The sequence below is a fragment of the Palaemon carinicauda genome, chromosome 18 (assembly GCF_036898095.1).
Source record: "Palaemon carinicauda isolate YSFRI2023 chromosome 18, ASM3689809v2, whole genome shotgun sequence".
Classification (NCBI taxonomy): Eukaryota; Metazoa; Arthropoda; class Malacostraca; order Decapoda; family Palaemonidae; genus Palaemon; species Palaemon carinicauda.
Window position 1 is genome coordinate 14,045,448 of NC_090742.1, and position 25,270 is coordinate 14,070,717.

General features: G+C 33.9%; 1 protein-coding gene across 6 annotated transcripts in view; it reads left to right on the forward strand.

The window, feature by feature from the left end:
- LOC137657616 (nucleolar protein dao-5-like) overlaps positions 1–25,270 on the forward strand; it is a 143,001-nt gene that overhangs the window by 95,238 nt on the left and 22,493 nt on the right. For 3 of the 6 annotated variants that reach the window (XM_068391976.1, XM_068391975.1, XM_068391977.1), the window contains 11 exons: positions 2,548–2,701; positions 4,869–4,980; positions 6,244–6,357; positions 11,932–12,034; positions 13,363–13,482; positions 13,754–13,945; positions 14,065–14,340; positions 19,979–20,520; positions 22,098–22,359; positions 23,676–23,920; positions 25,012–25,144. In XM_068391976.1, coding sequence (XP_068248077.1) covers positions 2,548–2,701; positions 4,869–4,980; positions 6,244–6,357; positions 11,932–12,034; positions 13,363–13,482; positions 13,754–13,945; positions 14,065–14,340; positions 19,979–20,520; positions 22,098–22,359; positions 23,676–23,920; positions 25,012–25,144 — 2,253 coding nt within the window. The remainder of the gene's footprint in view (positions 1–2,547; positions 2,702–4,868; positions 4,981–6,243; positions 6,358–11,931; positions 12,035–13,362; positions 13,483–13,753; positions 13,946–14,064; positions 14,341–19,978; positions 20,521–22,097; positions 22,360–23,675; positions 23,921–25,011; positions 25,145–25,270) is intronic. The other 3 variants (XM_068391978.1, XM_068391981.1, XM_068391979.1) reach the window with 3 other exon arrangements.

Sequence of the window (25,270 nt, forward strand, 5' to 3'; positions counted from 1 at the left end):
GAATAACCACCCTACAGTTTTCTCCTCTTGAGCACATGACTACTGTATATTGTATGGCCTCTTGCTTTTGGGGGCCAAGTAGATAATATCTAAGTCTTTTGAAACATTCAGTTTTGTCTTTGGTGACAAACATCTTCATGAACCTGTTTACTTTTCGAAGTCTTTCCTTCTTGTATCTATAACATATTCTCTGACTTTGGGTTTATTATTCGATAAGGTCATCAGTTCTTATTAACTATTGGTGGTGGCCAACGTGACAACGTCCCTTACAGGTGAACGCCAGACTAGGGTTTGAGTCCCGCTCAAACTCATCAGTTTTTTTTTTTTTTTTTTTTTTTTTTTTTTTTTTTTTTTTCTTCGCTGTAACCTCACCATTCTTGTGAGCAAAGGATTTTGGGTTTGGGGGAGCCTATAGGTCTATATGCTAAGTCATCAGTAGCCATTGCCTGGCCCTCCTTGGTCGTCCTAGCTTGGGTGGAGAGGGGGCTTGGCGCTGATCATGTCTAGGGCATTGTCCTGCTTGATGGTGCAGTGTCACTCTCCCTTTCCTCTGTCATTCATGAGTGGCCTTTATTAAACCTTTAAATGAACAGCGCAAGAATATTTGGCAGGACTTAGAACTGATAATTGTAGTACCCTTGTTTTACCAATCTCGTTCAAGGGTTGATTTTAAGATTTCCCCTTGTTATGTTGTAACTTATCTGGTGAAACTGGATAAAAAAAAGGATAATTAGATAGTTATGCCAAAACACTGAGAGCCCGAAACTGGATTACGGGCAAACTATCCTCAAAATTCCATACATATCTGCATCACAACTTAACTTTTGGTGTATACCAGGTAATACTGTTCTCAAGAAGGGCAGCCCGAAATTAATGATGTAGGCAAAATGTGCTAATGTTTTTTTTTTTATTATATAAAACACTTTCCGTGTTCAAAAGTTTATTTTATTTTCTATATAACACTTTCAATTGTCAAAAGTTGGCTGATGTTTGAAAAGTCTCTAGTGACGAAGAATTTTTGTATTCAAGAGTTAAACTTCCTATGTTGTATCATGTGTGCTCTGTCGTAATCTGATGTTTATGAGCTGCTCAGATGACGAACGAGGTCTTGATCATTCAAACAGTCTTAAGCATTTATCACTTTATTGTGATTTGATAACGAAATCAGAGTAGCAACCTTTAAACAGAATAAGAAAGGAGCCAGACTGCCAATATTGTTCAAGGAATAATTGGTTTTAATTGGAGGAATATTTGATTGTAAAGTAGATAGATTTTACTTAGTTGATTTCAAATTTGCATGACTTCTTGTATTAAATTATATGTGTGTATATATATATATATATATATATATATATATATATATATATATATATATATATATATATATATATATATATATATATATATACACACACACACATCAAAATAACCACAGGGAAAATTAAATAGAAGATATAGTAGTAAGTCCTAACTAGTTTTTTTGTGATTCTTCTTCAAAACTTACTCCTATATTTTCTATTTCATTTTCCATGTGGTTGTTTTACATCTGAGCATAACGTATCCCAGTGATTTTACACACACACACACACACACACACACACACATATATATATATATATATATATATATATATATATATATATATATATATATATATATATATATATATATATATATATATGTGTGTGTGTGTGTGTGTGTGTGTATGTATGTATATATATATATATATATATATATATATATATATATATATATATATATATATATGTGTGTGTGTGTGTGTGTGTGTGTGTGTGTGTGTGTGTGTGTATGTATATGTATAATGTGTGTGTGTGTGTGTGGCATATTTTTGCAAGTAGAGATAAACAAACCAGGAAAATAAGTAGAAACCTTTGAACGATCAGATTATGGCTTCTTGCGTACTGTAGGTCTCTTGCATCCGCAAACATTTCAATATTCCTCACGACTTTCATATTTATAGACAGGGTTGGAGTTTTTATGCAATACCCTCATATTTTCATATATTGAGATCTTGTGAAATAGAGGAATTAACTTTATTTAATTCTTTCACAAATCATAGAAGACAAAAAGCTATTAGAAAATCAGAAGTTTTAGCTGTGTTTGTGTAAGGACGTGTCTAATGATTTCAAAGATTGTAATTTTGGAAATGGGATGTGTTTTGGGGCATGTACAATATATATGGCAAGTAAATTACACTAATTTATTTCAGTGTAATTAAGTACTTCGAATGGTGTGTCTGACAACACGAGAACAATTACTTTTCTGAATCAATGTTTTTCACCTGTTTGTGTTTCTTGTGAATTATAGGTTAAGAAGCTTACAGTGTTTGTGTATATGGTAAGAATGTTCTCCTCATAATTGTTTACTCAGTATCCTTCGTTGATCCTTTGCATGTGTAAAATAGTATTACCCCTTAAAATATGTTTAAGGATATCCGTTTTTAAATAAAGTAATTCACTAAAATACAACCACGAAACGGATCCTGTCCAATGTACATTTTCTAAATAATCTTTATCCTTTTCACAGAAAGTGGAGGAAAGAGTAGGAAAGCCTCCTGTCGGACGTCCTAGAAGTGGCACCATTGGGGCCACAGGACTGTTTCAAGGCCGACGTGCTGGGGGATACCATTCTGAAGGATACTTTTCCTCAGATCAGGACGACGAGGCTCCTAGGAGGACAGGTGAGCTTCTATAAAATGTTCTTTTTTTTAGCTCCTTTTAATGTTTTGCGTCCAGTAAGTGAGTGGGGGTAGTTTCATCAGTGCACCTCGAGCAACTACAACCCTATTTGGAAAAGCAGGATGCTATAGGCCCAGAGGCCCCAACAGGGAAAATAGCCCAGTGAGTAAAGGAAACATGGAAAATTAAATATAAGAACAGTAACAACATTAAAATAAATATTTCCGACCTAAACAATAAAAACTTTAACAGAACGAGAGGAAGAGAAATTAGATAGAATAGTGTGCCCTAGTGTACCCTCAAGCAAGAGAACTAGATGTTCTTAAAATATTTTGGAGTACTGTATCCCTGCAGTCCCTAGTCTTCTACATTACCTCCAGTGTCTTTTAACTTTTACTTGATATTACAAACCTGGAGTTTATCCCCTGTTAGTATTTTGTCAACGGTGTATCGTTATTACTCTTTCGTTATACAGTAATCAGAATGTTAATTTTTATAACAGGTAGTTTATTTTGTTAGCATTACCTCTCATCACAGTTTAATCATCACTAAACGTGAATAGTATTTGTTTTTCATCATGTAGAATTTTTTATGAACTTTCATAATTAGATTTTTAGTTGTGATGCATTTTTCATTACACCCTTTAGTAATTAGCAATATATGATCAACTGGTGAGGTGTTGCCAATGTAAAATATTGATGTACTCCCCAGTAAAAGACTTATCATATTCATTACTTGTATTTTCAAATTAAACCATACTTTTTGGTCAGTGAGTAATTTCATTGTAATTGAGGTTGGAATTTTCTGTTGAAGGCTACTTTCTTTTTACATTAACTTTCTTGACCTGAACCTTTCAAAGTTTTTTTGATGTAGAACAATAACATTGTCAGGGTACGTCAGAAGAGAAGCTTGACCGACTAGTGACAGAATTTGGAAGGGTGTGAGAGAGAAGGAAGTTGAGAGTTAATGTGGGTAAGAGTAAGGTTATGAGATGTAAGAGAAGGGAAGGTGGTGCAAGGTTGAATGTCATCTTGAATGGAGAGTTACTTGAGGAGGTGGATCAGTTTAAGTACTTGGGGTCTGTTGTTGCAGCAAATGGTGGAGTGGAAGCAGATGTACGTCAGAGAGTCAATGAAGGTTGCAAAGTGTTGGGGGTAGTTAAGGGAGTAGTAAAAAATAGAGGGTTGGGCATGAATGTAAAGAGAGTTCTATATGAGAAAGTGATTGTACCAACTGTGATGTATGGATCGGAGTTGTGGGGAATGAAAGTGATGGAGAGACAGAAATTGAATGTGTTTGAGATGAAGTGTCTGAGGAGTATGGCTGGTGTATCTCGAGTAGATAAGGTTAGGAACGAAGTGGTGAGGGTGAGAACGGGTGTAAGAAATGAGTTAGCGGCTAGAGTGGATATGAATGTGTTGAGGTGGTTTGGCCATGTTGAGAGAATGAAAAATGGCTGTCTGCTAAAGAAGGTGATGAATGCAAGAGTTGATGGGTGAAGTACAAGAGGAAGGCCAAGGTTTGGGTGGATGGATGGTGTGAAGAAAGCTCTGGGTGATAGGAGGATAGATGTGAGAGAGGCAAGAGAGCATGCTAGAAATAGGAATGAATGGCGAGCGATTGTGACGCAGTTCTGGTAGGCCCTGCTGCTTCCTCCGGTGCCTTAGATGACCGCAGAGGTAGCAGCAGTAGGGGACTCAGCAGTATGAAGCTTCATCTGTGGTGGAAATGTGGGAGGTTGGGCTGTGGCACCCTAGCAGTACCAGCTGAACTCGGCTGAGTCCCTGGTTAGGCTGGAGGAACGTAGAGAGTAGAGGTCCCCCTTTTTGTTTTGTTTCTTGTTGATGTCGGCTACCCCCCAAAATTGGGGGAAGTGCCTTTGGTATATGTATGTATGTATTTGTATCTTTGATTTTGAACCCTTTTTATGTTGGCCATTCTCCTTACAATGATGTCCTTCTAATTGAAAATAAAAACATTTTGAAGGAATTTGATATATCGCATGTTGTATGAATGCTGTAAACAGTTTAGTAAATTATATTTTTCCCAAGAAATTTTATGAAAAGCTGTTGCATTATACTGGAGTCCTCCCAACTGTATTTGTAATAAGTCTTATCCTTTGCCTGTTAATTTCCTAAAATAACGTAATTTCATGATTTTACACAACAGCTGATTTGAAATCTCCACGGTCGCCGAGGACCCCCGAATTACGTTCGCCTCAGATACCCCAAAGGATCGTCAGATCAACCTCACAGGATTCTGCCAAAGGCGCGAGTCTCAAGTAAGTATCGGGTCAAACTGTGGATCACAAATTCTGCTTTTTTGTTCCTGTCGTCAGTGGAAGAGTGATGAGCAAGTATGTTACGGCAGTGTGCAAAGTGATTAGTATACTGTATTATCATTCTGTTGAGAAGTGAAACTTTAATCTGTAGACCAGTGTTGTCAGTTTTGCCTAAACTTTCTGCACGTTGCCCTGATGTTCTTAGTCTTATCAATGATTTTTTTTTCATGAAAGCCATCATGTTGAAATGGATGGTGTTTGTCTATGTGTTTTGATAGAAGGAATAAGACTGTAGGCCATTTATTTTAAATACATAACTTGAACATTGACTTTTTTTAATGTTTCACTTGCACTCCGTAGTTCATTGTTGATTTCTTAGTTAATCTTCATAATCATGCTGTATATTGTTTGTGTGACAGGATTTTGCTTACTCCAATTAAATTATTTCACTCTAAAATCAATATATTATCTTATGATTTTCTTCTTTAAGGCTTTTTCTTTATTTGCTAGTAGGAGAGAATGCTTTTCATTATTGTCTTTTTATTTTATTTTAAGGGCTTTTTATGTTGACCCCATATGTATGGCATGCGACATTCAACTATTTTCACTGTATGTATGTGCATAATATGTAACACACCTCCTGAATCTTTCCCTAAATATTTAAAAAAACACACTTCTTAACACGGTTTCTCCTTACAAGGAAATATTTTTCATCGAAATCATCATTTTGCAAGGGCATGTCAAGACTTGAAGAGTAAGCATGAAAGTGATTTCAAAATACAGATGACTGGGAAAGCATCCTATTTAGTATTTCATATTGCAACGATATGTACTTAGAAGACTGTGTTGCTATATTGCATCTGCGAGGAGGATAACATTGCAAGACTGACACTTCACTGAAACCTTTAGCAGAAGGTTATCAAAAAGCATTTGTTTGCTACTAATATGGCAGAAATATTCTGCTCTGTTCTAAAGTCTTAACCCGTAATGATTAACCCTTCACAAACTAACATGTATTGTAAGTCATCTGTTTCATGACTTGTAGATGAACTAACAGCTCTTAATCCAGCCAGTGCATCTTCTTAATCTGAGAATGCTAGTCTAACAGTCCTATTCGAATAGGAGTCTCATGGCTCCATGTTAACTAACACGATGTTAGTGGGACAATCTAATCCCAATTAGATAATTGAAAAAGAAATAAAAAAAAGATTGAAGTGAAAGGCTGGCTGTCGGGTTTCTATCAGTGTGAAATGTTTTTACCAGGATGCGAACCCCAAGCCCTGATAGCTCAAGTAGGGCGTCCCACGCCATGACCCTCAATGAATCTGCCTCCTACTTGATCGAGAAGATGATGAGCGGCACCCCGGAGACTCAGAGGTACGCATTTCTAAGCAGTGTGTGTGTGTGTACGTGCGTGTGTCACAAGTGAACACACAACCACCCCTTTTTTAACATTTTAAAAAGGATACAGACAAAACATATTTTCCTCAGTTTTAAATGAAATCTTGAACTTTATTAGCCTTGCTTCATAGTATACCGTATGTTTTTTGCTGCTGCTCTTTGCTGCTTCCGCTACTGCTTGCCTGTGAGCCATTACTTCTGGATTCAAGTATTTCTAGCCTCCTGTAATGATTTCAGAAATACTGTAGTTCATCTGGGTGATAACAGGCTTAGATGCTTCCTCTGTGAAGTAGTTGTTGTTGATGGATAGGATAATGAAAATGATGATGGAATTCAAACTTTAATTGAAGTTGATGCTGTTTAACACAGCAGTTGATGTAATCAATACTTGATAACTTTATCCAAACAGGATAAAAAGGAATAGACGTAGATTAGTACGTTGAATAGCCTTACCATCATAGTGTCAGTTTCCCATAATTAATTTTAGTAGTCTTGGTATAGAACCAATATTCGGAGATTTCATCAATTATAACATGCGTTTTCTGAGACTGTAAGATTCATAGAATTCAGGAATGTATATTATATGTCTTAACAATGTCGTTATTTTTTCATAGTTAAATCAAGGACAATATTTGAGAATTAATTGCTACCTTGTTCCATTGTAGTAAATTTTTCATAGGCGTTCCACTTTGATTACTTTTTATTTGTTTTAAATCATCTATAACTTGGCTCCATTTCTTTAATAGTAATCTTTCTATCAGGCTTTAATATTAATAAGTTCATAATTATATATATCAGTAGTATAGTGTATGTGCATAAACAAATTTTGAATATAACAGAATTAGAAGTGTTAGTTTGATTTCATTGTGAGAAACGGTTGGAGATTCAACTGTACATAATTGGGATGTTGAGTACTATTACTGTAGTTGCTTTTTCTATTTCTATAGTGGCTCTCTGCTGTAAAATGGAATGAAAAAAATTCTTTATAACAATTTGGGTTAGAAATTGTGTAGGTGTCTAATGTTACAGCACAATCTTTACCATACCTGCTTGTTGGATTTGGAATACAGTTTAGTACTTTCCTCATCATTCACAATAATCTCCTCAGTTATTCTCAAAGAGGGTTTTATTGCACAGAATGGAGTAGGCTAAAGAGAAATATACCAAAGGAATACTTGATTTTAAAAAAGAGGGGGAAAAATAAAAAGTTGTTAATTCTTTATTTGATGTTTCAAGTAAATGCTTTAAAAAAAAAAAAAGAACTGTTTTCCAATACTCTACCAGTGAAATAAAGTGGGTCCTAAGAGGATGAAAGCAAAATAAAAAGAGTTGAAAATAGTAAAAAAAACTTCTAAGTTGGACGAATAAGATTAGAAAAATATTGCTCCATTGGATGAACAATTTCCTCTCACATAAAACTTGGGAAAGAAAATACTATATGTGAAGGAAATGTACTTCCATATCCCTTTAAATTGAAACGTTATGGTAGCTTAATGGACAGGTATGTGATTGCTGTCCGTGACTGGTTGGTTTGAGATTGGACCCCCTTACAACGAAGGGGACCTCGGGCTCTTGCATGAAGGCGGGCTAGCCCGTAAGTAAGATAAGCTTATGAAAAAGTTGGATCATATCAAAACATAGATACAAACAGTATGATGATTGGATGACAGCAGCATGACAACCGAGGCCGGAGTCGGAAGTTCAGTCGAGGGCGCCACAAAGCAAACAAGGCCTCCCCAAACCCGGTTCCTCTTCATTCTTAGAAAAATTTATTTTTTATTATTGAAGGTCTGAAATGGAATGTATTGTGGCTCAGGAGTTCTAGGCCCACTCAAGCTTGTTGGTTTCCAGTACTCTCTGCAGCCTTACCATCCTCGTAAGCGATGATGGATGTTTTGGGGATCCTGTAGGTCTACCTGCCGAGTCATTAGCAGCCATTTCTTACCTCTCCCTGGTCCTTACTTGGATGGACCAGGGCTTTGGTGTTGATTTAATGTATTACTGTATAAGACTGGTCTATATGATGTCAAGTCCATTGCTTCTACTACTCTTGAGTGACCTTTTGGCCAAAAGTAATAAACACTCCAAGCAATCAGACTTGACAAAACCATGTCAAGAAGCCAATCTCAGCATGACTGTATCCTTTTCACAGGTAACTTTGGGCAATTACTCATGGAAGAGGCAACTTACTTATTTCCAACAATTTACATTTATCATCTACAGACCAGAATTGTGGTTGAAATTATAAACAAATACTGTACAGTGATATAAAGGACTTTTGAATAAATGATTAGCAGTTTGAGAATATGAAAGAATTTATTTTTATTACAGTATAATAATAATTTTTATTGCATGCTCTAAGACATCATCTTATGTAAACTAATTGAATAATTACATGTTGATTTGTCAGCATAGAAAAGTATCTTATACATTTGGAGAAGGTTTAGTGAAAACCTTTGTTAAAATATTTGTCTTTAATGTACCGGTAAATAAAATTGAGTATGCATAGAGGTGTTATAATGCTCGTACAAATATTAGCCTAAGAGAGAATCTTCCTGACGAAGGCTATGTTTTCTTTTTTTGATAAATTTAAATAATAAATTTCTCATATATTGAAGATATAACTTCAAAGGAAAAAGTTACGATAATCCTTTTTTGTAGCAGGAAAGGAAGGGAAATAAAATGTGAAGTGACAGTTTTGTTTCTGGATGTATTTGATATCTTTTTTCTTAAAATTTCTCAGTGACCTGAAAGAGTGGTTATAAAATCTTTAAAAACTAATTTTCAGTTTGATTTCAAATGAAAAAGCATGAATATCCTAGTATGGTAGTTTTTTACCTGCCTTTATTGAACTAGAACATAGACAAACAGGTACGTTCAGTGTTAGAAACTTAACTATTTAAGTTGAAAAACAGAAGATAATGGTAGTGCAACATTTTGTACTTGACATTGCTTTTTAGAAGGCTTAATCCACCAAAAATATGCATCTATCATCCTGCATTTGCTTCCAACCCCTTAGCAATGACTCAGCTGAAGTGCTTTTTTACGAAAGCCTTGCAATGATTCTCCTGCCAAAGTATGACTCTACTGTCTCTGCACAACTTTCTTCATAAAACTATACTGTAGTTTTTCATTCCCTTTTTTTTGTTCTGTCCTTCAGTGAGTGAACGTGTAGACACTATTTTCATCCGTTTAACATTGTAACCCGTTTTTAGTCTTATCTTTTTATGAGATTATTGAAATTTATGCTGTCATGTCACTTTTTGTATTCATGTGATTTCTAATTAAATACATGTTTCGTTGTTAATATGTATGAATTTTAATTTAAATGGATTGTTATGCTCTGTGGTTATGCATATAAAGGTAAAGTTACCTAATTATATCTGCCATGTTTGTTATTGAAAGATATGCAGTACATTACAGTATATCTCCTAAATGGAGCATTGCACACAAAGAGTGAGTGAATGAGTTCTGTAAACATGTATTTTGAATAATGTGATCTTGTACTTTATTCATATTTCATGTATTTGTAAAATCTCTTTCCTCCTGCATATTATCAATACATTTTGTTACATGTAATGACCCAACTGTGTATAATCTTTTTAAAGGATTAATTCACCTCAGCAATCAAGTTGTATGGTAGTTACCTCAGCAATTAAGTTGTAGTTTGCTTTTAAGGATATATAAAGTACCGTATATTTTGGCGTATAAGACAACCCTTTAAACCAAAAAAATCACCCCAAAAATTGCAGTTGTCTTATCTAACAGTAATAAAAATGAACCTTCAATCCTGTGATGTATCGGTACTGGTAACTAGATGCCATGGCCTAGCCTAAGCTGATAACTGCCTTGTTGTGGTAACTATCGATGTAAATATTTATCTTTGAAATAATTCACTCTATAATGCTACACTAATAATGTATTCTGGAATAGCTTTGGAGTAGATTTAAATTCACCATATGCAGAGAGAAAGAGAATTTTCATGCCTCCCCCAAGCAGCAGAATTAAATGTGGTTTTATCGTTGGGCATTGTCCATAGTCCTAAGCTCCCTAAACTCCTTGCACTTAGTCACTTCATGGGACTTCCAGAGAGAAACTACCGAGAACCGACTCATTAGTTATTCTACTCTAAATCAGTTAATTTTTCTAATTTCTTACATGCTCCTGTTTTCCCTCTTTACCCTTTTATCCATCATTCAAGTTAACGTTTACTGGTTTTATTGGTCAATATCCCTTCAGTTGCAGTGGCTTGTCAACTTCATTACATTTTTCAATCACAGCCGAGGCAATTTTTTATATACTAATTTGTTGCTTTATTGCTTTCCCAAGGTCCTCATAAATGACTTTTAGAATGTCAGAAATATCTGCAATGAAAACAAGTGATATGTAATAGTAGTGATTTTACCATTGTTGGTTGGAATATGGTTTTTATAGTCCATTGCTTATCTCCCGGAACAGGAAGAAATCTTCTGATAAAAATGCCTGTTTTGGAATCCCTAAATCCCTTATTTCAAGCAGGACTGTTCTCTACCAGAAGCTTAAATTTTTCTAACATACACTTTATTGAGGAGACAAAATTGCTAGATACTATTATGCTTCTCTTATGCATTTTGCTTATGAATTATCTTAAAAATTAAATACATTACAGTACTGTACCTGCATTTTGATAAAAACAATTAATTTCAAAGGGATGTGCATCAGCATGATTATACTGTCAATAATGGTTTCACTAGAATAATGTTCATGCTAATTTTAAACAATTATTTGGAACCAGCTTCAGGCCCAAATGTTGTAGCATCATAAAAATTTACGCCCTGAATCTTTCTAAGAAATTAGTTACAGGCAGGATACTTACTTAAGGGAAATTATGTGTACTGTATGTATGTTTTTGAACAATTCTTGAATTTTGAAATTGTCTTAAAAGGAATTTATATGCAGTATCATGGTAAGGTATTTAGTAGCTTAACTGAATATGAAGATTTAGTCTTAAATTTTTCATAATGGGTATAATGATTTAACATACAAAATGTTTAGCCAGTGTCTGTTTTATGTGAATTGCATCTCAGTCATAAGTTAATAAAACTTGAATGGATGATGAAAGAAGAAAAACTCGATGATTGGTGTAATCTTTGAATTAGTGAGTAGTCGATAGTAATTGGACCTTATCTGTAACAAAAATATGGTAAATGCATCAAGGGGGTATTGCATTATAAGAACAAATACACATCACATCGTTGAAGTACATACTTTCCTCGAAACTGAATAAATGAGGAATATTATATGCATGGCATTTCAACTTATTTTAAGAGTATATTTGTATGAACAAGAGCTTTTGTAATTTTTTTAACGTTCATACTTCCTACTTTCGAGAATGACTGCATGTTAAAGTGACATCAATAGAAATTATCTGGTAATAGAAATTAGATATTACCTCATTTAAATGTTCTATCTATAAATATGAATATTCAGCAATGACTATCATTACTCTTATAATCTTATGTAACTTGCATTAGGTTTTACTTTACATTTAATTTGAAATTGTCCTTCCAGAAAGCAGCCAGGAAAACCAGAAGGAAGGACTTGCTGTAAATCCGAAAAGAAACCCACCGTTGCGGAGGTCACAGGTCGATCAAAGAGTGAAAAGGGCACCAAGGTAAAGGAATATCTATGTTTTGCTCCTAAGAAACAGCTCTGAACCCTACTGATCTCTAAACTCTAGGGTTGTAGTGGCTTGGTGGTAACATCCTTGTCTGGTGATTGCCAGACTGGGGTTTGAGTCCCGCTCAAACTCGTTAGTTCCTTTGGTCACTGCAACCTCACCATCCTTGTGAGTTAAGGAGGGGGGTTTGGGGAAGCCTATAAGGTCTATCTGCTGAGTCATCAGCAGCCATTGCCTGGCCCTCCCTGGTCTTATCTTGGGAAGAGAGGGGGTTTGGGCACTGATCGTATGTAATATGGTCCGTCTCTAGAGCATGATAGGACAATGTCAGTGTTCCTTGCCTCTGCCATTCATGAGTGACCTTTAAACCTTTAAACTGTTTCCATTGATATACTGTACTGAAATTAGGAATAAAGAAATAAATTTACATTATATCTAGATCTTTATGAGAAAGGCACTAAAGAATACTAACAGGAAACAGTCCTGATTAGGCATACTGAAATTTTTTTGGGGTAAGTGGGTAAGAAACCATTTATATTTATTTGTTTATTCTTATGGAGAGCAAACCATTGACTTTGGTAAGACTAGGGACACTTTCCCCCATTTTTTACTTCTTCCACCTTACACAGGGAATTTATCTCTACATTCAGCAATTTAAAAAGTACAGTATTTATAGATGGAATAGTATCTTGAAAATTACATGTATAGCTACATTAAATCTAATCTCCATGCTATAATTCAACTAAAAAGAATAATATCAGAGTAAATCAAATTGTTAATCATATCCTCTTTGTTATTTTTTCTCTTGCTTTTCCTTGTATGAGTTTGGAAAGTTGATGAAACCTCTTGTATAGCTTTTATTTACAAATGTTTTCACAGAAAAGTATTGTCAAACAATAATAATTTTAGTATTATTGAAAAAGAAATATTCATAAAGAACAAAAGCATTATATACAGTAATATGCAAACATTTGGAATGCAGTTACATGCAACATAGTAACCTATGGTTCCTTTTCGAGATTTCCTCATCAAGCTAATCTATATATTTATATGATTTAACAAGTCATATCAATGAGACTTTTCAGTGCATAAAAAGGTGTTCTCAATTTATTGAATAATCTATATAGAGCAAAATGCGTGTAAAAATGTAGTAATGTCACAGAAAACTAATAAGCTATAAAATTAGGTATAAAGTTAATTAGGGAAGGAAGGATTATATGTTTTAAGTTTCCTTATTTTATAGGTTGCAAGGATGTTACTGTATTTAAAATGATAGTTATTCAGTGGTATCTATTAGTAAGATTATATTGTTTCTATTTTAGATTGCTTCAAAAATGACACCAGAAGCTAGGAAACAAAGCACCAGTGTCAACAGTCTCAGCAGCTGTCAAACGTATGACGTGAAACTAGCCTTAGGAAGTGAAACTGGCAAAGAAGAGAAGGTTAGTTTGTATTAAAATCTTTTATATTTGTTTTGGGAGTTGAATGTATTAAAAAAGGCTCTCACATAAGTTGAAAGTGCATAAAAAGCTACAGGCAAGTTGGATAATGTTGGACATTGCTTCATATTTCTAAATGATAGTTCAAAGTTTAATACAGGTCATCATAAATTCGTTGTTATACATTTGTGTGAATTCTATCTTACACACAACACAACATTTGGAAAAATTAGTGAGTACAGTATGACTAAGGCTTTCATTTGCTCCATAACAGGATGATGTTAGTGAAGCCGGAACTTATACAATTGAAAAGGATTCATCATCTCCTGAGGTAGAACAAGCGAGGAATGATATTGATCGTGTGTTTGGCGTGTCTGGCACTGAAAGTGAAGCCGACATCACGCCAAGAGGAAATGTACCCTCAGAGGAACCATGGAGTACCACACCAGAAGCAGATAAATTCAAGGTTGAGCAACACGTGACATATTTCATGTATATCTAGTAAAAATAATTGATGGAATGAATTACTGAATGAATAAACCAAAATTTTTATTTTCTTATTCATTGTCGATATTGTTTTCACAGAGTCCAAACAGTCTCAGTCGCAATAGCCCTAATTGGATTCAGCAGTGGGCGGCGCAAGTAGCAGAACACACAAAGACTCCCGAGTCTTCAAAAACAGTCTTGTCATCTCCCCGGGGTTCTAAACCAAACTTAACATCCCTTTCATCATCTCAAGAGAGCAGCGAATCTCGTCCTCGTCGAAAATTGCCCACGCCACCCACCCACCACCTTCCATATGGCATGACTTCACCAAGAGCATCTGACATATCTGATCAGGAAAGTCCAACCAAAGGCAGAGTAAGTTGATTTATGAATTGAGTTTAACCCGTGGTAACTAGGTGCGTTATTCATGCTAGTCATTCTAGTCTGATCAAGGTTTTAATTCATATCACATAATGATTCTTCTTCTTTCCCTCTTATTCATTCATATTTCATTCTGTGTGTGTGAAATTGACATTTTATTGTTCATCTTCCTCAGTACAGCCATTTAACCCTGGATAGGTACGCTCCTCGAACACCCCTTTAAGGGTATACTCAGACGCGCGCGACCCCGACGGCAAAAAAAATTCTTGAAAAATCAGTTTTTGCAGTAACCTCCTTTTTTCTTTTGCCAAAAAAAACTTCAATGAATGCTTAAAACAACTGTAAAGATAAATACTACTCATCTGCAGAAAAACTATTTATTATAAATATTTAAAAAAATTAAGTAGAAAAAAAAGACCTTACATAAAAATTCATAAAAAAAGTTTATACATATATACACAAATCCTTTTAGAAATTGATTCTTGAATGTTTAGGACACATCTTGATGTATTTTGGATGAAGTCAGACCCATGGAGGTGAAGATCTGAAATGAGAAAAAAAGGGTAACTTTTTTTGGCCAAAAAAATTTGTCCAAATTTCATGAATTTTTTTGGGTACCCAAATGAAATAGGAAGTGGCTAATTTTTTTAGGGAATAAACATATGTTATCCTAAAATAGAAATATGTAAAAAAATCTTCATTATTTTGTAAATTACATTTATATCAGGGGCCATATCTAAAGGTAATTTTTTGAGTACTTAGAAATTTCGTAAAAAAATACATATATTTAATATATAATATGATATTTATGCAGGTAAAAATATACCAAAATATCACAAATTCTATAGGGAACAAGAATATATATAGATAGGGCAACTTACGCTTCAGATATGTCCACAAAATGGCCGCCAACCACACTGACTCAGACTCCCTAATCTGCCACTTGAAATGTAGGAAGGGTATGTCAATTTCAAGGTGTTATTTACTAATCTAATTATTCTTGGATATGCATAAAAATTGTATGGTGGGTTGCTGGATAATTGTCGATTATTTTACGACTATAAAATTAAAATTCTGACCCCAAAAAAACTTTTTGAAGGGAAATAAAATCGAAAAAAAAGAAAAATGTAAAACAATATAATATTTTAGCTACAAAAATTTGATGATATTCAATCAAAAAAGAAGTAAACAAAATTTTCCGACAATTAAACATCTAGAGGAATCATTACTCTGTGATAGTTCCTTAGTACGTAGTAATTTTGAAAGAAATGGGAAAAAACGAAAAAATGGCAATCACAGGAAAATCGAACACATACCTATATATACGCTATATCTGGCTAAAAAAAAATATGCATGGGTAGCCAGATCATCTAGAAACACTTTCCAACACTATAAAAATATAAGTTTTGCGACACTACTTGCCAATTCCTTACGGTAACATGACTAAGCAAAAAATGCAAAACAAATAAAAAGGGGCACTCGCGGAAAAATGCCCAACATTCTAATATACGGCATCTCAGATAAAAAAAAAGACATGCACGTGTTAGCCCAACCATCAAGGCACACTTTCTAACACATAAACATGAAAAAAAAAATCAATAATATACGGCAATTCCTTACTACGTAGTAAATTTTTACAAATATTGAAAAGAAACAGAAATTGGCAACCGCAGTTAAATACCCAATATACCAATAACTACGTCGTATCTGACAAAAACAAAGTCACGCATTGGTAGCCAGATCATCTAGACACACTTTCCAACACTAAAAAAGAAAAAGTTTTTCGACACTATTTGGCAATATCTTACGGAAAAATGACTTGGCAAAAAAATGAAAAAAAAATGAAAAAGGGGCACTCGCGGTAAAAGGCCCAACATTCTAATATACGGCATTTCAGATAAAAAAAAAGACATGCACGTGTTAGCCCAACCATCAAGGCACACTTTCTAACGCATAAACATGAAAAAAAAATCAATAATATACGGCAATTCCTTACTACGTAGTAAATTTTTAATTTTTACAAATATTGAAAAAAAACAAATTGGCAACCGCAGTTAAATACCCAATATACCAATAACTACGTCGTATCTGACAAAAAAAAAGTCACGCATGGGTAGCCAGATCATCTAAACACACTTTCCAACACTAAAAAAGCAAAAGTTTTAAGACACTATTTGGCAATATCTTACGGAAAAATGACTTGGCAAAAAAATGAAAAAAAATGAAAAAGGGGCACTCGCGGTAAAATGGTCCTCATGGTGATGAACGACATTTTAACTAAAAAAAAATCATGCACATGGTAGCCAAACAATCCACCAAGACTTTCCACAACTGATAACCTATACAAGTTGCACCATTCTACGACAATTTCATAATACGTAATAACTTTGATAATTATGCAAATTACCTTAGAAGGGTAAACTCGGTCGCGCTCGACCCCGATGCGTCTCAGAAATCGGGGAAGGAGTACAGCTACAGCAATGCACATCTGGACACTACTAGAGCGTGTAGGCGAGACACCTGCTGCAGGTCGATCACCCACAAATTCAGTCACGGGGTTGAGTCACGTGAGAAAAACCTCTTTTTTTTTTGACGCTCGGGGTCGCGAACGACCCACCATACCGTTCCAGGGTTTAAAAAAGTTATCAGTGGTCCTCCCTTTTATTAGCGTAAGCTATTCTTATTCCACACTAGGAAGATAAATTCTTGCTGGAGTCATAGCAATTGTATTTGTGTTCTCTTAAGAGGAATACAGTGACCTCATGTCTTATACAGAGGATGAAATCCTGATCTTGTAGTACAACTTGATACCAGGATAGCTCTTTAAGAAATGTGTGCATCTAGGTTTCATAATTACATGTTTCACTGTTCAAAGTCTTGTCTTTGTTGTGTTGATAATTTTACTTTCCTAATGCAAAAATTTCAGCAATTCTAATTCATACTTTCTCTTGCTATTTATATTCCAAGTAATGCATTTACTTGCTCTGATAGACTGAAAACTACGTAACACATTCTGGAATACTACCCTCGGATATTTCGATCACCAGCAGAGTTATTTATACAACTAGGTTAAAATTTATTCCGACAGTTTAATAACGTGATTAATACTGTAAAGATTCCCTTATCTTGGCTTCCACACTAATCTAGATTTTCACAAAGTTATGATTTCATAAACTTTTATCCTAATTTTCAAACTATGTCCCATCTAACATTATTATTATATAATGTTAGTTTCCAATTCCCATAATTCACAACCATTCTTCTCATTCACTAACATTTCTTGTATTTTGCCTATAAACGAACATTTTGGACCACATCCCTAACTCTTGACCTTAAATACTATTCATATGTCCATCCTTGCAATTGTACAACTCTTTCTGAAAATTTGTTTATTAAAAAGTTTTGTGATTTTAGGTGAACCCAACTAAGATGTATTATGAAACTTTTCAAAGTCAAGCAATACGGAGTAGATATTTCATATAACAATTAACTAATTAATATACTTTTTGTGTCCCCATAGGAGAATAACTACCTACAGTGTGCCTAGTGCAAAATACTCTATAAGCAGTTCCAAAGAATATGCAGCATCTCTTTGGACCCCCAGCTGCATTCCTTTCTGTCATTTACATTTCTTCTGTTTACTGGACATTTTCACCTTACCACCTATCTTTGGTTATTTTCCCTGCTTTCTTTTTTACCACATAAAAATATACCTTTGAGAACTTTATATACTGGCTTAGTTAGTATTTATGATAGTAACTGTATATTTTGTGTACTTTTTTCTTGCCATTGCAATAAGCTCTTACGATGTTTGTATCGAAGAAATCAATGTTTTATATAGCCTTGTGCTTTAGCTCAGTGTTTACCATCTACCCAACATGTCAGGCTAGCTTCAGATTTACAGTTTATCAGTCTTTTGGGGGAAGCATCAAACCATATTTCCAAAAAATTATGACTGATTTTATGGGGGAAATTGTATTTATATCTCTAGAGAAATTGCCAGAATATTCAACTTCCCGAGCTGTTTATATAAAGTGGGCCTTTCTTGGACCATTGCAGCCCAGAAAGTGTACTTTAGAGTAAATTGGCCAATCCTTGGCAAACTTGCATTTTCAGTACTATGCAGAATAGCATGAGTTTTTATCACTGAGTGTTGGAACACATCTCTTGTTTAACCTCACTTGTTAAGAATCCAATTTCCTGCTCTTGCAGATCCCTTCTTTATCGGATACCTAATGTTTGATAAAACTAATAACTATGGGTTCTTTCAATACAATTACTGTACAGTACTGTACTATATATCATATATATGCTGCTTCTCCAGTACTATCAACATATAGGCTACCATGGGATTGCTAACCCTTTAAGTTTAAAGAACCATTAATATGTGATTTTTGCTAAAAAGAGGACTTCATTCTTTAATTTGAATACAGTTCAGGGGTTTCACACTGTAGATAACTTTATTCTAACTTTATTATGGTATGATGAAGATAGTAATTGGGCCATTAGAAGGACAGTCTTCTTTCTGTTACTTCTTTGGCAAGGGTATTTCCCATTACTCTTTGAAATGCTACTTTTCCCTTGTTAAATTCTGATGGAGTAGTTGGTTCTTACAATCTGTATCGTTACTGTAATGCATCTCTCTTCCCTAGATGAGTGAATATGGGTAAATCAGGATCTCTACATTGTCCCTCCATTTATTTTTGTACCTTATAAAATTTCTACCCCTTTTGCTTTATTTTTCCTCCACATAAGTACAGTATTTGTCTATTAATTTTGACCTTTCCCTATTTTCCTTGGGAGGTTAGTAGACCATTGTTAAGCTATCTACACTTCAAAAATCACACCAGCAGCTTTTTATTAGAGAAATTCAACTCGACAAAATATATTCACGTCATCAGTTTGCTTAGTTTAGGTAATTTATGATAACATTTAGCAGTGATTTATGTGATATAAACTAGTGAAAATTTTTTTAAACTTTTAATTTTTCATATACAGGTATTTAAAACCATCTGATAAACAAGATGTAACAGATATGTTTTTATTGATTAGAATAACTTAGAAATACTATTGATCAGATTATTATCCCTTCTGTAAGAATTGGCCGTAATGTCTTTTGAACTAAAGCATAAGGATTTATAAGGCAATGGTTTATGTATGAATCATAAAATCTGGTAGAATCTTTGCTTATCCGACATTAAAAAGAATACTTTAACATTAGTCAGGAATGAAAATCATTCATTCCTCTTTTAATTTTTTTCAACTTACTGAGATTACGTAAGTGTAACGTCTGGTATTGTATTTCTGAATGCATATTTAAAAGTATTACTTTATCAATGTACAATATAGTGTACCAATAGTACATGTATTAACTCTAGTGCCAAGAAATATACTGTAGTGTAAAGAGATATCATTGTGCAATTCATTTTATCCAATAACAATGCTTTAAATTTTATTGAATAGTTTATCTCATTACAGTATAGAGAGTATTTTTTTATCAAGACTTCTAATATCTATAAATTATTGTTGGATTTAAATATTTGACATAATCCAAAATAAAGTTATTGTGAAATTACCTCTTTCTGTAAAATGTAAGATTTATTGTACATACTAATCTACTTTTACCTCTCAGTTGCTGAGGGACCTTTATGAGTCCCCTTCTATGGGGCAACAAAGTGACTACAGCCGGGATACACAATCCCTCCTTCGAGACACTGAGCAACTTGTCACCTCTCTGCAGGCTCGTATGGATATGAAAACGGGATTAAGAGGCTCATCATTTGAATCACACGACTCGGGAGGTGACTCGGATTTGGACACCAGCACGTCTTATCCCATTAACGACGATGACGACAGGCTCATGAAGACTTTCAGCTCACAACAGAAAACAAAGCTCAAGCTCAGTGGTATTGATAGTACTTCAAGAACTCCCCCTGTTTCAGCAAGTCCGAGGAAGACTGATCCCCTTGGTCTTGATAGCAGACTTAAACTCGGCAGTCATTTCAAGAGAGAGCGATCTATAGTATCTGATAGCGGGTATGATATATATTCAGGCTCAAGAGAAGGAGAACAATGTTTGCAATCAGATAGCAGTAGTGAAGCTAGTGAACCGCTTAAAGATAGTCGCAAGACCACTGATAACAATCCCCCTCTCAAGTTTAATAGAGCATTTAGGTAGAGTATTGTGTGCTTACTTTAGCTGTGGTAATGAATTAGAATATAATTACGTAGATTTAAGTAAATATTACTGTCAAGTCATAAGTTTGATTTTGAAATTATTTGTTTTTCTGTTGTGGGGAAACAAAAACACAGGATCAGCTTGAGTAAAGTAATATCTTTTTGTTTTGTTTTATATTAACTTTTATTTTATATTAACTTGTACTTGGAATAATGTGCTGAAAGTACAGTACAATTTTTAATTCATACTTTTCATGTATAATGAGAAATTTTACAGTACTGTATACCATCTATCATAATGCTTTATTTAATATTCATACTAAATGAGTGGTTTGAGTAGTTGTTAGAATTCAGTGCAGTACAGTAATTTGTGGTTGTCATAAAGAACTTCATTAGCTACAAGTTCTCCCTCTCCCTTTATTTGACATTTATGAAAATTCTTTTAAAATGTCATATGCATGATTATTATTTTTTAAGCTTTTGATAAAATTTTTAGTTAATATTGTCCCTTTACAAAGACCATTTTTGTTTTTAATTATTGACAATCTGTGAATGCCCTGGGAGGAAGCAGTTAAATCTTAATCCATTATACAGGCTTTTTGCCTTACTGAAATGTAACTTGGTGGTTCAACCGTGTTGGGCTTTTATTTAAAAATAAAAAAAAAAGTACCTAATGTCTGTAATTGTCTGGCTTCTGAAATCCAGCTCGTAGAATTTGTTTGGCTTCCATGCTTTTGCTTTTCCCAAGAATATAATTTTCCTGTATTTAATTAGTTACTTTGTACTTTTATGATTTTCATGTATTTAATTAGTTACTTTGTCCTTTTCAATGACAGCTTTGCTTAAATAGTTATGTTATTAGTTTTCTATATAAACTACAAGCTAATGTTAATATAGATTTTGAGGCCTTTTCAAATATTAATATATTTTAAATATGCACTTTGTACACCAAGAAACAAGGAACATACAAATACTGTTCTCGTTATCATGATTGAAGTTAGTTTTTTTGGTTTGCTTGCTGTTTTTTGTTTTTTTACTTTAGGTTTCGACACCAAGGTCTGCCGTCTCAATCTTAAAACCTAATGGTATTCATTGTCCCAAAATACTAATGAATTTTGTAATGGTTACTAAGCCAGAAGACCCAAACACTTTGCATTACTTATACTCCTATAGAATTACTTTACCTTATTTATCAGCCACCATATGGGTTGCCTACCAAGTTACATTGAATTATCTTTTTAGCCTCTCCTTGTAAAGCTGATCAGTGAAAAAAAGTCAAGAGCACCATGAAAGTAAAAATATATAATAACTTACCTCTCATTCATTTTTCCCAGCTGAAGGGTGGCTTTTCCTGAAAAGTTTCATTTTCCCAACCTTATTAGTGCCTGAGGATATTATGGGTCCAAAATTGTTATAGTTACTTTTACAACTACAATGTACTACAGTACTATCAGTCTAAGATTGCCATTTATAATAGAGGACATGGGAAAAGTGATAAGGGAGTTTCTAATGGTTTATAATCCATTGTTATACACACTTAATGAATACACTGATAAACTTATGTTCTTTTCCAGCTTGAGAAGAGCTCGTTTAGGCTGTGATGAATCTACACCTTCAAAATCATCCATTCCTGTAGAAAAGAAGAAACTTGCTCAGTCACCAAGTGTTGGGAATATTCCTGGTTCCCGAAAACCTTTAACCTCAAGTAAAAGTCACCAAAGTCCAAGAGGAGACGGTCAGTCTCAGACTAGTGCATCAAAGAGTGGATCCAATGACTTCAGTAGGGGAGACGGTGGTCGATTCAGTTTACGTTTAGCGAGATCAGGGTCTACAAACGTAAGTGCGACTAATATTGTTTGTTTTTAAGGAAGATTTATAATCATTGATGATACTGTACACAGTATTTCCTTTTCCTGCTCTAGAATTTAAGAAAATTTATTGAGAGTAATTTAAAAATTGCAAAAGTTTTAGCATTGTGAAGAGGTTCATTTAATTTCATGGCCTTTATTTATTAGTTATACTTTCAATAGTTATTTTATTTTATATTGAAAATTGAAATTATTCAAGTTTAATTTCTATGCATGTCAAAATTTTGAAAGATGTTGGGATATGGTTTTGCAAAATAATTAGAACCAAGAAAAAGTATATAAAGATTCCGTCAACTACAGTCTGAATTTGCATCGTGGAAAATTTTATAAATAAGAAATCGTTTTTAGAATTTTTTGAAAAAATATCGGTTAACATGATGAGTGACATGAGAAATATTTTAAGATTTTGTCATTGTTCACTCAAGGTGTAAATAAACGGGTGGAAAATGTATTAGACGGTTACAAAATTAATCTGGAAAGCTGAAAAAGTTGTGGTACATAGAAATTATTTTGCACGGCTAATTTTATTTGAGCAGGAGTTTAGAGTTGGGAGGGTTGAAAAAATTGACTTGCTAAGGGGTTAAGGGTTTGAAGGTTGGAAACAAATCAGGATGTCTTAAGGGTTTGAAGGTAGAAAAGTTTCATCTAGGATGGGTTTCAAGAAGCACAGGGAGAAACAAGTTACAGCAAAAGAGAAAACAGTGTCCTTGATTTACTGAGATTAAAATCTTACTGACATCAGGTAGACCACTATACCAGAATTTTTATGTCAAAACCCTTTTGCATTGTTTCCATGAAACAAAAGTTATTTGAAGATTTATTTTATTCAACTCCTTAAAAAGGACATAAATGGAAGAATGGTTAAGTTCTAAAGCAATGATTAAAGCTTTTCCAAATATTAAGGCTAATGAAAGCAAATGATTCACAGTAAATAAAAATAAAGCAAAAAAATGTGGAGCACCCTCTGTAATGTTTGATCTTAATTCCTTTTGTTATTTTACATATTTATAGTTTATATATGAAAGAATTATTCTAATGTTACTATTTTTAAAATATTTTATTTAATTGTAAATTATTTCTCTTGTAGTTTTATTTCCTTTCTTCTCTGGGCTATTTTCCCTGTTGGAGCCCTTGGGCTTATAGCATCTTGCTTTTCCAACTAGGGTTGTAGCTTAGCAAGTAATAACAATAATAATAATTATAATAATAATAATAATAGCTTTAAGTACAGCAGTCACTATAATACACAAGTTAAAATCTCTTCATCTTTTATGTTCTTTACAGACTGTCTCAAAATCACCTTCTCATTCATCTGTTAGAAAAGAGTTATCAAATGGTCTTAGAAGAGCGGCACCAAGATCCAACTCGACTCTCTCTGCCAAAGAAGTCGATTTCCAAAATTGGAAACGGCGCAAAAATTATGATCCAATGAAAGCGGCAGCTGAGGGCAGGAAAAAGATAGTTGAAAAGAAAAATGAGAAGAATTCTCAAAGTAGCAGTCATAATTCATCAACAGTAAGGTCTCCCAGGTATGTATGGTAAACCAGACATTTTAATAATTATTTGAGGTTTTACCAGAAAGGACACTCGTTGAACACTATGATATTTATTGACATAATGCTTAGTACATAAGCCAAACTTATATCATCTGGACCCTCACAAGTTGAACCATGTATGCAGTAAAATCACTTTTTTTTTATTACATGAAAAATATTATTGTGACACACTATGCCTCAGAATTATACTCTACATATAAAGCTGTCCTATGTTGAGAATAGACATAAAATCACATTCAAACATGAAGTTTCTCACTAAATTATTGAGATGCAAGGTGGGGTACACATTACTGAAAGGCGTCTTTCATCCCAGGAAAAATTTCATCTTAGACTTTTGGTCCTTTCCTACCATAGTCATAGGCCTTGAATCTGCTCCTGAACATTATCTTGATAAAGACCTTTTTTATTATTGTTATGATCATATGAGATAACCTTCATTGAAGGGAAAGAACAATGTTAGATAGTGAATTACATATAAACATAAACAATTAAAGTACTGTATGGTATTTAAAGAAAGAAATTTGGTCAGAAAAGATCTATGGAAATATATTAATTTTTTATATTATTATGCATCTTTGCTCTGGAGAATTTTGCTAACTTGAATTCTCTTATTTTATTTATTTTGATCTGTGAGACCAAAACTTCTTTATAGTTAATCATAAGCATTAAAAGTTTTTGCTGAAACACTTTTGTAAGTTTTTAAGCCAAATAATAAATGAATGTAATGTATAAAGAAAATACACTGGAGCTGTGAATAGTGGCAAGCTTTGTGAGAGACAGATTGCAATGCTACCATACAAAAATATCATAAGCGCACAACACAACTGGATATTAATGCTGCATAATATTTCCTATTCTCCTGTGAGCGTTAATACTTACAATTACATATTCCTAAAATAACATATATGCTAAATGTGTATTAGAAATACAGGTACATATAGTAGTAGTAATAATTTAACATTTAAGTAAATAATCATTACAATAATCCATTAGGAACAACTAGTGTTTTACACTTCTATTTCTTATGTACAGTAATTTAAAGGGATATAAATTTTCATTGCCAGTCCCCCTGGGTCACTGCTACGATCTGCTTCCTTCCATGGGACTGAGGGTATGGGAATGTCAGGTCGATGGCCGCGAAAGAACAACCATCTTAATACGAGTGAAGATGATGGACCATACTCATTAGAAGAGGAGGTAAGAGACTGCCAAGTTCTATTTGCAGTTAATCTGTAATGAATAAATTCTAAAATTAGAATATTTAGAAGGTACGTAGTGATTTTTTTTTTTTTTTTTTTTGTAAAAAATCATTTTGATAAGCAC